The sequence below is a fragment of the Lemur catta genome, chromosome 6, assembly GCF_020740605.2.
Source record: "Lemur catta isolate mLemCat1 chromosome 6, mLemCat1.pri, whole genome shotgun sequence".
NCBI classification, from domain to species: Eukaryota; Metazoa; Chordata; class Mammalia; order Primates; family Lemuridae; genus Lemur; species Lemur catta.
In genome coordinates, this window is record NC_059133.1 from 7335622 (window position 1) to 7350059 (window position 14438).

The following is a 14438-nucleotide window of genomic DNA, read 5'->3' on the forward strand; positions in this document are numbered from 1 at the left end:
ATAGCCATTTAAGTTTATATGTATGTATGTATTTATTAATGAATGAATGAATGATACAGTCTCGCTCTCATGCCCTGGCTAGAGTGCCATGGCATCAGCCTAGCTCACGGCAACCTCAAACTCCTGGGCTCAAGTGACCGTCCTGCCTCAACCTCCAGAATAGCTGGGACTACAGGTGTGTGCTACCACACCCAGCTAATTTTTGTTCCCCCTATTTTTAGTTGTCCAGATAATTTCTTTCTATTTTTAGTAGAGACGGGGTCTTGCTCTTGCTGAGGCTGGTCTCGAACTCCAGACCTCAAGCGATCCTCCTGCCTTGGCCTCCCAGAGTGCTAGGATTACAGGCATGAGCCACCATGTCTGGCCTTTTTAAGTTTAAATTAATTAAAATTAAATAAAGTAAAAAAATTCAGCTGCTTAGTTACATTAGCAACATTGTAAGTACACAACAGCCACATGAGGCTAGTAGCTACCTTACTGACTAGCACAGATCTAAAATATTTCCATTACTCTCTAAAAAATTCTATTGAATAGCATTGTTATTCCAGTTAAAAGGACTTACCTGGTCTGAGAAGGTGTGGATGCGTAAAGGGGCTGGGTTGGCCGAGGTATCGGGTTGGAATCTTCCTCTTTGGCACAGGCTGGAGGGAGTACCTTCGCTGTGAACACAACATGCATCCTGAATGAAGAATAAAGAGGATGAAATGGAACAACAGATCTAGAAATTCTTCATGGTAGAAATACATTTATCTACCGCCAGCAATTTGGATGGTTTAGAAAAATGCAAGTTAGTTTCTTTCCTTCTCTCCTTTGATATTTATGTAGCCCTTTCTCTGTGCCAGAACCTGTGTTGGGCCCTAGGAAAACAGAAATTAGGTTATCTTAACCCTTTGACATTTTTGTTTGCTGTGATATTATACAGCACACACACACACATACACACATACACAAACACATATAAAATAAAGGTATTAATTAATATGAATAAGAAGCTATGAAAACAGAAGGAAGGGAACAAACAGAAGCAGGGGAGAGGTCTGGAAGGATTTCACAGAGGTAGAGGCTGTGTCCTAAAATTCAGGAAAAGATAATTAACATTTTCATTGAGAATATGTGAAGTATGAGAAAATACGTACATGCTCTCTCATTAATCTTGGAATGACAGAGCCATTTAAAATAATGTATCAAAAAGTGGTTAATCATAGTTGGTGCATGACAAATGTTACTATTATTAGGATTAACTGAAACAAAAATTTATTGAGCACATGATTGGAACAGGTGCTAAGAAAGACACAAGAGGCCGGGCGCGGTGGCTCACGCCTGTAATCCTAGCACTCTGGGAGACCCAGGTGGGTGGATCGCTTGAGGTCAGGAGTTCAAGACCAGCCTGAGCAAGAGCGAGACCCCATCTCTACTAAAAATAGAAAGAAATTATCTGGCCAACTAAAATTATATATAGAAAAAAAATTAGCCGGGCATGGTGGCGCATGCCTGTAGTCCTGGCTACTCGGGAGGCTGAGGCAGGAGGATCGCTCAAGCCCAGGAGTTTGAGGTTGCTGTGAGCTAAGGCTGACGCCACAGCACTCATTCTGGCCTGGGCAACAAAGCGAGACTCTGTCTCAAAAAAAAAAAAAAAAAAAAGAAAGATACAAGAATGACAAGACTGTTCTGGTCCTCAAAGAATGCACAGTCTAGGCCGGGCGCGGTGGCTCACGCCTGTAATCCTAGCACTCTGGGAGGCCGAGGCGGGTGGATCGCTCGAGGTCAGGAGTTCGAGACCAGCCTGAGTGAGACCCCGTCTCTACTAAAAATAGAAAGAAATTATCTGGCCAACTAAAAATATATATAGCAAAAAAAAATTAGCCGGGCATGGTGGCACATGCCTGTAGTCCCAGCTACTCGGGAGGCTGAGGCAGGAGGATCGCTTAAGCCCAGGAGTGTGAGGTTGCTGTGAGCTAGGCTGACGCCACGGCACTCACTCTAGCCTGGGCAACAAAGTGAGACTCTGTCTCAAAAAAAAAAAAAAGAATGCACAGTCTAGTGGAGGTGAGACAAAACAAAGCATTACAATAGTGAATGCAGTGATGGATTCATATACAAGCTTTTTAAGAATGCAAAGACTATTATAATGCTTGAGATGGGTGCAATAACAAAGACAAGCACAAAGTGCCCTGGGGAATGCAGAGAAGCATACAAAAGGTGTTATGTGGGGCTGCAGAAGTAGGGTGGAAGGTATTATGAATGAGATTACAGAAGACACTGTGTGTGCACATGCATGTGTACACATATATGTGACTGTGGACAAGATGCAGGAGGAGAGAGAAAGAACTCACAAGAGTGTACCAGCGCAAAAGCAGTCTACTGCGCTAACAGATTAGTGCTGCTGGAGGGAGATGAAAAGATTAGGAAAGTAAGGGTCAGACCAAAGGTAAGGCTTTGTATGCTAAATTAAGGTATTAGTTTAGTTTTGTTTTTTTTTCAGATAGGGTCTCGCACTATCACCCAGGCTGGAATATAGCTCACTGCAACCTTGCACTTCTTGAGCCTTAGCCTCTTGAGTAGCTCAAGAGCACTACAGGTGTGTGCCACCATGCCTAGCTAATTTTTAAAAAAATTTTTTGTAGGGACAGAGTCTCTCCATGTTGCCTAGGCTGGTCTCAAACTTCTGGCTTCAACTGATCCTCCTACCTTGGCCTCCAAAGTGCTGGGGTTACAGGCACAAGCCACTGCGCCCAGCCAAGATATTAGATTTTTAACTGTCATGTGAGGTAGTCATTATCACTGTTATTTTACAAATGAGGAATCAGATTCAGAGAAATAGAGAAGTAATTTGTACAAGGTTACACAGTTAGTACGAGAGAAACTGAGATTCAAACCTAAGCTCAACTTCATGATCTGTGCTCTTATCCCTCCACCTGCTGCTCAGTATATCTTCTCTGTTTATTTTTAATTTTTATTTTTTTTGAGACAGGGTCTCACTCTGTTGCTGGGAAATAGTGTGCAGTGGCATGATCACAGCTCGCCGCAACCTTACACTCCTGGCCTCAAGCAATCCTCCTGCCTCAGTCTTTCATGTAGCTGGGACTACAGGCACTCGCCACAGCACCCAGCTAATTTTTCTATTTTTTGTAGAGATGGGTCCGGTGCTCTTGCTTTTGTTCAGGCTGGTCTTGAATTTCTGACCTCAAGTGATCCTCCTGCCTTGGCCTCCCAGAGTGCTAGGATTACAAGTGTGAGCCACTTGGCCCAGCCTATCTTCTCTGTTTAATCCCAACAATATAGTGAGCACTGGACAATCTCCTTGTGAATAATCACAACAACAGCGGAATACGCAAAGTCTGGACCAAGTTAAAGATTGCTATAGGATTTCTATAGACTTCTGTATTTAGTATGAATGACAGTATACGTACTTGAGAGAGAACTAGGAGTCTTAAATGTTAATACTGAATTAAGTTTATAGAGAATTTCTGAGAAAAATTACAGCTTCTAGGATGATTAAAAAGATAGAAAATGGTGTGGGTTTCCAGGCAGTATGAAAATAGTTAAAAATAGTGAAAAATGGCTGAATATGATGGCTTACAACTGTAATTCCGGCACTTGGGGAGGACAAGATGGGAGGATTACTTGAGCCCAGGAATTTGAGACCAGCCTGAGCAACACAGTAAGACCCTGTCTCTACAAAAAATTAGAAAAAATTATCTGAGTATGGTGGAGCACGCCTGTAGTCCCAGCTACAGAATATTGCCAGTCTATACACATGGAAAGCTTAACAAAGATGAAGCAAGCAATTTATAGAAATTCAGAGGATATGGGAACTTGCTAAATGACAACACAGGGATGCAATCAACCAAGTCCAAACTGTGGAAAACAAGCAACTCAGTTTCTTGAATATGCAACTTTCAAGGTAGGTTGAGGTGGCAAGAGATGGAAGGGGAACCTGTAGATTAAAAAAACTTTAAAAGATTTTCCAGCCTGAGCAAGAGCGAGACCCCGTCTCTACTAAAAATAGAAAGAAATGATTTGGACAGCTAAAAGACATATATATAGAAAAAATTAGCCAGGCATGGTGGCGCATGCCTGTAGTCCCAGCTATTCGGGAGGCTGAGGCAGGAGGATCGCTTGAGCCCAGGAGTTTGAGGTTGCTGTGAGCTAGGCTGACGCCACAGCACTCTAGTCCGGGCAACAGAGCGAGACTCTGTCTCAAAAAAAAAAAAAAAAAGATTTTATCAACCAATTATAATATGTGGATATGTTTTTTCTTTTTCTTTTCTTGTTTTTTTTTTGTTACAGGGTCTTGCCTTGTTGTCTAGCTGGTCTCAAACTCTTAGCCTCAACTGATTCTCCTACTTAGGCCTAACAAAGTACTGGGATTATAGGCATGAGCCACAGAGCCTAGCCCCATATGTGGATTTTTTTATTATTTTAGAGACAGAGTTTTGCTCTGACACCCAGGCTGGAGGGCGGTGGCAAGATCAGAGCTCATTGCAACCTCAAACTCATGGACTCAAGCGATCCTCCTGTCTCAGTCTGGGGACAGGTAGCTGGGACTACAGGTACATGCCACCATAACTGGCTAATTTTTAAGGTTTCTTTCGTAGAGATGGGGTCTCACTTATGTTACCCAGGCTGGTCTCAAACTCCTGGGTCAAGTGATCCTCCTGCCTCGGCCTCCCAAAATGCTGGGATTACAGGCATGAGCCACCTAGCCAACATGTGGATTTTATGTGGATCCTGATACAAACAACAAACTGTAAAATAAATAGCCACTCATACTACTTATTACATTTCTGAGATAACTGGAAATTTGAACAGTGATTACATATTTGATGTTACTACAGAAGTAATTATTTTAAGGTATGATACTGGCATTGTAGTTATGTTAAAAAGGAAAACTTTATCTTTTAGAGATATAGACAAATATTTACAGATTAATAAATGATATGATCTGGGATTTGTCTCAAAATAATGGAGTGGGTCGGGGAAAGGATGAATGAAGTGGATTGGGGAGAGGATGAATGAGGATTTGGATGAAAAAAGGCTGGCCATGGAGTTGATAATTGTTCAAGTTAGGTGACAGGCACATGGGAGTTCATTATACTACTTTAGTTATGTATATCCTTGAAATTTTCTGTAATAAAACGTTAAAGAATGATGAAGTAAACACAGAGAAAAATGAAGGAAATAAGTATGTACTATGAAAGGTGATCTAAGACAAAGAATTAAAAAAAGCACAGTACGTTTAAAAAAAAGTGCTGGTTCTAGATTAATTCTACTATTAATATTGGCATGTTACATATTTAATAATTCCTCTATAACTATTTCTTCACCTGTGAAATAAAGCAATTATATTAGGTAGTAGCTTTCCAAACCTTTTTGACCAAGATCCACATAAGGAAATATGTTTTACACAGTTAACTAGTATACACATACATACATACATATATAAAATATATATAAAAATGTCAGTAAATACTATCCTTTCTGACTAACACACTGATTTTCTTTCTGTCCTATTCCATTAAAAATGTTTGTCTCAGTGCACCAAAATGAGTTTATTTCTGTAATGACTTAAATGGTAACCCCAAAAAGATATGCCCATGTCCTAATCCCCAGAATCTATGACTGCTAACTTTACATGGAAAGAGTCTTTGCAGATGTAATTAATTTAAGGATCTTCAGATGAAAAGATCACCCTGGATTATGTGGGTTGGCCCTAAATGAAATTACAAGTTTCCTTATAAGAGAAAGGCAGAGAAAGAGATTGAGACAGAAAAGAGGATAAGACAGAAGAGGAGGAAGCAGCGGGGCATGGTGGTGCACCCCTATAGTACCAGCTACTTGGGAGGCTAAGGCAGGAAGATTGCTTGAGCCTCGGAGTTCCAGGTCTGCCCGGGCAATGTATCAAGACCCCATCTCTAAAAAAAATTAAAATAAAAGAAGGGGAAATCAATGTGACCACAGAAACACAGACTTGAGTGATGCAGCCAACAAGCCAAGGAATACCTATAGCCACCATAAGCTGGAAGAGGCAAAGAATGGATTATCCTGCAGAGCCTTTGGAGGGTGTGTAGTACTCTTGACGCTTTGATTTCAGACTTCTGGCCTCCAGAACTGCAAAAGAATGAATTTCTGTTGCTTTAAGCTGCCAAGTTTGCAGTCATTTGTTATGGCAGTCTCAGGGAACTAATACAATGACCTACTAAGATTACAACTTGCAGTTTGAAAAACACTGCACTACAAGTCTATGTCTGTACACTGAGGCCAGCTCCAGTTGGGGAGCGGAAAGGGGCGAAGAGGATTCTCAATAATTTTTAAGAGTATGATGGGATTCTGAGAGCAACCCTGCCCCACCCAAACATGAGATTTCCTATATTCTTACTTGCAAACACCAACAGAAATAATCTTCCCCAAAATATAGCAGCCTTTGGTACACTTAATTTTTTAGTTAATAATATTTGGCCCTCGACATTGTGTTTCTTAAAAGGAAAGATGGCACAGGGAAGAGATAAGAGTGGTTTGTTCATGTACAAGAATGAGTAGGTGGGTAACTGGAATGGAGTGGTATTGAAGAAAAAGAATAAATGAGAAGTTCAGCAGAATTTTTCCATCTGTTTTTTAACCTTGCCAGTAAGTAAACTCTTGTCCTACTCAAAGCTCATACAGTATAGCATGCAGCTCTATGCTTCATTAAAACAGACAGTAGAGGCACTGTATATTTAATGCTTTCAAACAGCAGCAGTTGGTCAACATTGATGATAATAATTATCATGATGACAGCTAACACTTATTCAGTTTCTTATTATATTCCATAAAGTATTATAAGCACTGTATATGTATCAATATTAACTTATTTAATCCTTATAGTTATGTGAGTTAAGTATATCTTTAACTAATTTTTGAACTGGTAACATATTCATATGAATCAAAATTCCAAAGATACAGAAGGGATTTACAGGGAAAAGTCTTATCACACCTGTCCCTAAGCTAACCTGTTCCCCTTCTTTGAGGCAGCCAGGATTACCACTTTTCTGTTGTACTTTCAAAGATATTTTATCCACATGAAACCAAATCTATCTCTACTGATATACCCACCTTTAAGCAAATACTAGCATTCTATGTTTGAGGTAAAGCGTAAAATTCTCTATCTTTCAGAATAAGCTTCAAACTGTTTAGCTTAGCACCCTTCATTATCTGGACCCTGCTCACTGGTCTGGCTTAATCTTAACATTACTGCAACCACACCAAACTACTTCAAGAGTCCCAGCTGATCATTCTGTATCTTAACAGCATTTGCCTTCGAAAATACAGTTCTCTTTGTCTCAAATGGACTTCCCCTGCTTCTTTGACTATACAAATTCTACAAAATCAACTCAAACATCACTTACGCAGGAAGCCTTCTCTCGCACTTCCCACTCATACTGCTTTGGATGCAATGTTCTCCTCAATGCTCCTATGCTTATTTCTTCTGTTTTAATTCCTATTACGCTTCACTTAATTGCTAATTAGCTCACCAGTCAACTATAAGCAACTACTAGAAGGCAGGGATCATTTGTTATTCGACTTTTTTGGATCTATTTTTGAAGGACATATTTTGAAGGTAAAAAGTTGAGTCTGGCTTTTGATTGGATACAAGGAATAAAGAAAAAAGAAGAATTAAGAATGATTCTAGATTTTAGCCTCAACAAGTGGGTGAATGGTTGTACCATCAAGTGAAATGAGATGACTGAGATGTTTATTGGATAATATGATGGAGATGTCAAATGGGCAATCTTAAGTTCAGGGAGAAAAGCGCCATAACTAAGGTGTCATAAGCACACAGATGGTATATAAAGCCCTGGGAATGAACGTTATTTAGAGAGATTGAGAAAAATCTGACACTATAAAATTTTAATGTGAGAAGAAGAACAGGAGAAAGGAGAAAAACCAGAAAAGTGTCATGTTTAGGAAGTTAAAGAAACAAAAGTGTTTTAAGAAGGGGCTCAAACTGTGGCAAGTGTTTCAAAATATAAGGAAGCCAAAAGGACAACCACTGCATTTGCTAACATGAAAGTCACTGGAGTGCCTGACAAGGACCATTTTAGCAGAGTATAGAAGATAGAAGCCAGAAGCCAGATTGGAGTGTGCCAAGGAAGAGAACGGGACGTAAGAAAGCACAGACACGGCCGGGCGCAGTGGCTCACGCCTGTAATCCTAGCTCTGGGAGGCCGAGGCGGGTGGATCGCTCGAGGTCAGGAGTTCGAGACCAGCCTGAGCAAGAGTGAGACCCCGTCTCTACTAAAAATAGAAAGAAATTATCTGGCCAACTAAAAATATATATACAAAAAAATTAGCCGGGCATGGTGGCTCATGCCTGTAGTCCCAGCTACTCGGGAGGCTGAGGCAGTAGGATCGCTTAAGCCCAGGAGTCTGAGGTTGCTGTGAGCTAGGCTGATGCCACGGCACTCACTCTAGCCCGGGCAACAAAGTGAGACTGTCTCAAAAAAAAAAAAAAAAAAGCACAGACACCAAGACAATAATTTGGTTAAGTTTTGTTGTGAAGGGATCAGAAAAAATGGCACATAGTTGGAAGGGGCAAGGGATCAAAGCATAATTGTGGAAGCAATTTCTTGTGCTATACATTCACACCCTACTGAAACTAGTTTTCTCAAATTATGAGTTTCTTTCCTTTTTTTTTTTTTTGAGACAGAGTTTCACTTTGTTGCCCTGGCTAGAGTGCCGTGGTGTCAGCCTAGTTCACAGCAACCTCAAACTCCTGGGCTCAAGCAATCCTCCTGCCTCAGCCTCCCGAGTAGCTGGGACTACAGGCATGCGCCACCATGCCTGGCTAATTTTTTCTATATATATTTTTAGTTGTCCATATAATTTCTTTCTATTTTAGTAGAGACGGGGTCTTGCTCTTGCTCAGGCTGGTCTCGAACTCCTGAACTGAAAGGATCCACCTGCCTCAGCCTCCCAGAGTGCTAGGATTACAGGCATGAGCCACCACACCTGGCCAAATTATGAGTTTCTTAAGAGCAGAATTTTCTATTTTCTAACTTGTATCTGTATCACAGGTTTTCTTTCTTTTTTTTTGAGACAAGTTCTTGCTCTGTTTCGGGCTAGAGTGCCATGGCATCATCATAGCTCACTGCAACCTCAAACTCCTGGGCTCAAGTGCTCCTCCTGCCTCAGCCTCCTGAGTAGCTGGGACTACAGGTGTGTACCACCACACCTGGCTAATTTTTGAATGTTTTGTAGAGATGAGGTCTCACTATGTTGTCCACGCTGGTTTCAAACTCCTGGGCTCAAGTGATTCTCCCACCTCCCCCCCCCCCCCCCCCCCCCCGACACTGCTAGGATCACATAGGTGAGGCACCACATCCAGCCTGTATCATAGATTTTCTATATATGTTTGTGGAATGTCTAGAATCTAAGCTCTTAAGTCCTGGTCCAAGAAACGCAGTAGAGTGGAAAGGACAGAATTTGGAATCAGACTCAAATTTAAGTATCGGATTTTTCACTAACAAGCTATGTAGCCTTATACATACTACTTTATCTCTCAGAATCCCAGTTTTCCTATGGGCACAAAATATTTATTTTGCTGGAATGCTGGGTCAATTAAATGGGAAACTACATGTAAATCACTTGGTACAATGTGACTTAGAGGGTACTCAAATAATGTTCAATGTTATTACTTATTATTTCCAATGGCAGGCAAATTACAATCCATGGGTATGCTACACATAAATACATGTAAGGACACATACTGGAAGGAATTTTAATTGAGTTTTAAGCATTTCACAATACCCCTCAACAACTAGCATATCAAAACAAAATTAGGCCGGGCACGGTGGCTCACGCCTGTAATCCTAGCACTCTGGGAGGCTGAGGCAGGTGGATTGTTTGAGCTCAGGAGTTAGAGACCAGCCTGAGCAAGAGCCATACCCCATCTCTAGTAAAAATAGAAAATTAGCTGGACAACTAAAAATATATAGAAAAAATTAGCCGGGCATGGTGGCATGTGCCTGTAGTCCCAGCTACTCGGGAGGCTGAGGCAGGAGGATTGCTTGAGCCCAGGAGTCTGAGGTTACTGTGAGGTAGGCTGACGGCACTCTAGCCTGGGCAACGGAGTGAGATTCTGCCCCAAAATTAAAAAATAAATAAATAAAAATAAAAACAAAATTAATGCAAAGCAAAAAGTATTCAGGCCTGGCTAATGGTCTTGAAAGACTGTCCAGAAACATACACTACAGTTTTATATTTTGTTGGAGTATTATTCAACTCTGGGGTCTACAAATGTGAGGGAAAATAAAACAAATATGAAGGACGAAAAGCAGAGACAGATCATTATAGGGAATTTTCTGGGACAATAAAACAAACCAGGTATAGAATATGTGTTTTTAATTCAGGTATAGCCTACCGGTAATTTAAATTATCCCTTAAGAAAATGAACTTTGGTCTAATTTGCTTCTAACTAGGTTCACTAATTCTACCTCCCCATATATTCCAATTCAGATTTTGGCTGAATCTCCAAATAGCAGCCACTGATCCACTGAAACTGTAACTCAGATCATTAAACCTGCATATCTTGTCCTTCACCCCAATCCACCATGCCTTCCCACTGTACCTGAAATAGTGCTAGCTTTATTTCTAATAGCCCCAAATTGGAAACAACTGAAATATCCTCAACCTGGCTAGTGGCTACCATATTAGATCATTATATGGCTCTTTGTTATGTAGGTCCCCCCTCTAATGTACTCTCCTTAGAAGCCTCTAAAACCAATCTAAAGTAGCTCTCTGCCCCCACCACATTACTATATTTTTGGAGGACAAACCTCATTATGTCAAATTATTTTTTTTACTTATTATTTGTATTCTTTCTTTCTTTTTTTTTTTTTTGAGACAGAGTCTCACTCTGTTGCCCAGGCTAGAGTGAGTGCCGTGGCGTCAGCCTAGCTCACAGCAACCTCAAACTCCTGGGCTCAAGCGATCCTCCTGCCTCAGCCTCTCGAGTAGCTGGGACTACAGGCATGCGCCACCATGCCCGGTTAATTTTTTCTATATATATATTTTAGTTGGCCAGATAATTTCTTTGTATTTTTAGTAGAGACGGGGGTCTCGCTCTTGCTGAGGCTGGTCTCGAACTCCTGACCTCGAGCAATCCGCCCGCCTCGGCCTCTCAGAGTGCTAGGATTACAGGCGTGAGTCACCGCACCCGGCCATTATTTGTATTCTATTATAATGTAAGTACTATGAAAATTGGCACCTTTTGTTCAATACTGTTATCAGCAGTGGCTAATACTGTACCTTGTACAAAGCAGGAATTCAGTAATTATATAGTGAATACATAAACACAATTTTAAAAACATCTAACTACATGTTTATAGTAGTAAACTTTAGGTGGGCAAAGATACTATCATCTTAAACGACTCATCACTGGCATGCAGGACACTTCCTCCAGGAAGCCTTCCCTTACACTCCTAGTCTGGGCTCTCTCTCATAGGACTGTTTAGCATCAACACTTCCCCCCTCCATAGCCCTTATGATATTGTAATTGAGTTACTTGTTTTTATCTCCTACTGAACTTTGTCTCTTTACTGAAATAAACAAATATGTCAATTGCCTGAATCCTTTCTTCACACAGTTCACTAATTCTTCATTTTTCTAAAACAAAACATGATAGAACTGGGAAGTAAATAATTAAGGTTCATTAACTTACAGGTCATATTATGCAAGGGATGTTGCTGTGGCCCTTAGCAACAGGTCCCACTGTTTCATGAGGCATTGACTGAGGCTTCCAGGGAAATATAGGGAAACAGTCAAGAGGTTTCGAGGATGGTCTGGTATGACCCTGGACTAGCTTCATTTGGAAGGTCTAGTCTCTACCCCTATCCCAGAATGACACCATAATGCAGCCCTCTCTGACATATGCTTGTAACTGTGTGCCACATAATCAGTATCCTAATCTCTGCCAGCAGTGGCCCACTGTAAAAATATTGTCTTCAATGTAAAAATGTGCCTATTTCCAGTCGCTGCCTCTACTACCACCTGAACCTGAGCTGAGAGAAAACCACAGTTCTCACTACCTAAGTGCACCTGTTTCCAATAATCTGTTAAAACATGGTGGATTATTATGAAGTTTTAGGAATACAGAGATATGCGTCACCTGAGGACATTAAAAAAGCTTATCATAAAGCGGCACTCAAATGGCACCCTGATAAAAATCCAGAAAACAAAGAAGCAGCAGAGAGAAGATTCAAAGAAGTAGCTGAGGCATATGAGGTATTATCAAATGATGAAAAACGGGACATTTATGATAAATATGGCAAAGAAGGATTAAATGGTGGATGTGGAAGTCATTTTGATGAATTCAAGTATGGCTTCACATTTCATAAGCCAGATGATGTCTTTAAGGATATTTTTGGTCAAAGGGAACCATTTTCATTTCACTTCTTTGAAGACTCACTTGAGGACCTTTTAAATAGTCCAAGAAGCTCCTATGGAAGCAGAAGCAGAGGTGCAGGATCCTTTTTCTATACCTCCAGTGAACATCCAGTTTTTGGGCAATTTTCTTCATACGATACAGGATACACATCATGTGGTTCACTGAGGCATGAAGGCCTTACGTCATTCTCTTCCCTGGCATTTAATGATAGTGGGATGGGCAACTACGCACCTGACAAAATTGTTAATGACAGAAATATTAATACAAAGCAAATTATTGAGAATGATCAATATAGAGAAGTTGAAGATGATGGAGAGTTGAAATCCTTCCTTGTAAATGGTATGGCAGATGAAGAGGGCTTTGCAGAAGAATGCGGCTGGAGAAGACAGCCATTCAACAATTACTCACCAAATTCCTACAGCCCCAAACATGTATCTCAATATACTTTTGTGGAGAATGATGAGCAAGGTATACCTTGGGCCACCAGCAACTGGGATCCCACTATTTTCTCAGCAGGATTCAAAGAAGGTGGTAAGAGGAAAAAAAAGAAGCACAAAGAGGTGCAGAAAAAGAAGTCAACGAAGAGGAATCGCTAAACTGACTCTTCACACACATTATGTTCATATAACATTTGAACATAACTCTTTCTGTGTTTTGGTTAATCATAGGTTTTGTAGATAACACTTATTTAATACTACTCTAAGATTATGTTTTTAATAACTTTAGCAGGATTGTGGACACTTGGTCAATAGTTGTTTGGATTAAGTATGTCAGAATAAGATGAGTCTGTAGTAACAGTTGGTGATGTTATACATTTGGAAAACTGCATAGGTTTTTACTTGCTTTTTGTTTTTAAGCTGTTTCCACATCATAGAATTTTTCTTTAATATAGTTTATAATTTTTTTTTTTTTTTGAGACAGAGTCTTGCTCTGTTGCCCAGGCTAGAGTGAGTGCCGTGGGGTCAGCCTAGCTCACAGCAACCTCAAACTCCTGGGCTTAAGCGATCCTACTGCCTCAGCCTCCTGAGTAGCTGGGACTACAGGCATGCGCCACCATGCCCAGCTAATATTTTAATGTATATATATTTTTGGCTGTTCAGATCATTTCTTTCTATTTTAGTAGAGACGGGGGGTGGGGGGGGAGGGTCTCATTCTTGCTCAGGCTGGTCTCGAACTCCTGACCTCGAGCGATCCTCCCGCCTCGGCCTCCCAGAGTGCTAGGATTGCAGGCATGAGCCACCGTGCCCAGCCAATATATTGCCTCTTAACCTTTATTTCTATTCATTCTTTCATTTATTCAACAGTATTGTTTAAGCACCTACTATTTATTAGGCAGTGTTCTAGGTACTTGGGATACATTAGTGAACAAAAGAAAAGTTTTAGCTGTTACAGTTTACTAACTGGAGACAGACAATAAACAAATATTACACAAAATATAATCTGTTAGTCATAGCTGCTAACAAAGAACATAGAATAGGAAGAGATGGAAGTTTTGGGGTACAAGGATTGTAATTTTAGAAAATAGGGAAAGTGATGGTTACACCTGAGTAAAGATCTAAAAGAAGTGAGGAAGCTAGCCATGGGGATATCTGGTGAAAGAGAATTCCAGGCAGAGGGAATAGCAAGTGCAACATCCCTAAAGCGGGCTGTGGAAGGTGTACTTGAGGAACACTGAGAAAACCAGTGTGGCAGATTAACACAGCAAGCAGATGAAATCAGAAAGGTTAACAGGCAGTCAGATTACGCAAGGACTGCTAGATCACAGTATGCCCTTTGGCTGTTGTTGTTATACTAGGATAAGAAGCCACTGGATGTCTTACAGCAACCTCAAACTCCTGGGCTCAAGCGATCCTCCTGTCTCAGCTTTCCTACTAGCTGGGACTATAGGCATGCGCCACCATGCCCGGCTAATTTTTTTATATATATTTTTAGTTGTCCAGCTAATTTCTTTCTATTTTTAGTAGAGACAGGGTCTCGCTCTTGCTCAGGCTGGTCGCAAACTCCTGACCTCGAG

General features: G+C 40.8%; 2 protein-coding genes across 4 annotated transcripts in view; one reads left to right on the top strand and one right to left on the bottom strand.

Annotated features, from left to right (window-relative positions):
* XPNPEP3 (X-prolyl aminopeptidase 3) overlaps positions 1-14438 on the bottom strand; it is a 49862-nt gene that overhangs the window by 30845 nt on the left and 4579 nt on the right. For all 3 annotated transcript variants that reach the window (XR_006735945.1, XM_045554832.1, XM_045554833.1), the window contains one exon: positions 563-679. Coding sequence is in view for 2 of the 3 variants with exons in the window: in XM_045554832.1 (XP_045410788.1) it covers positions 563-679 (117 nt within the window). In the remaining variant the exon portion in view is untranslated. The remainder of the gene's footprint in view (positions 1-562; positions 680-14438) is intronic.
* On the top strand, positions 12100-13020 carry DNAJB7 (DnaJ heat shock protein family (Hsp40) member B7). The gene has a single exon (XM_045554837.1). The coding sequence runs from the start codon at positions 12100-12102 to the stop codon at positions 13018-13020; it is 921 nt and encodes a 306-aa protein (XP_045410793.1).

Excerpts from the sequence above, each read along its gene's own strand:
- DNAJB7 (XM_045554837.1), top strand. The coding sequence starts at position 12,100 with ATGGTGGATTATTATGAAGTTTTAGGAATACAGAGATATGCGTCACCT.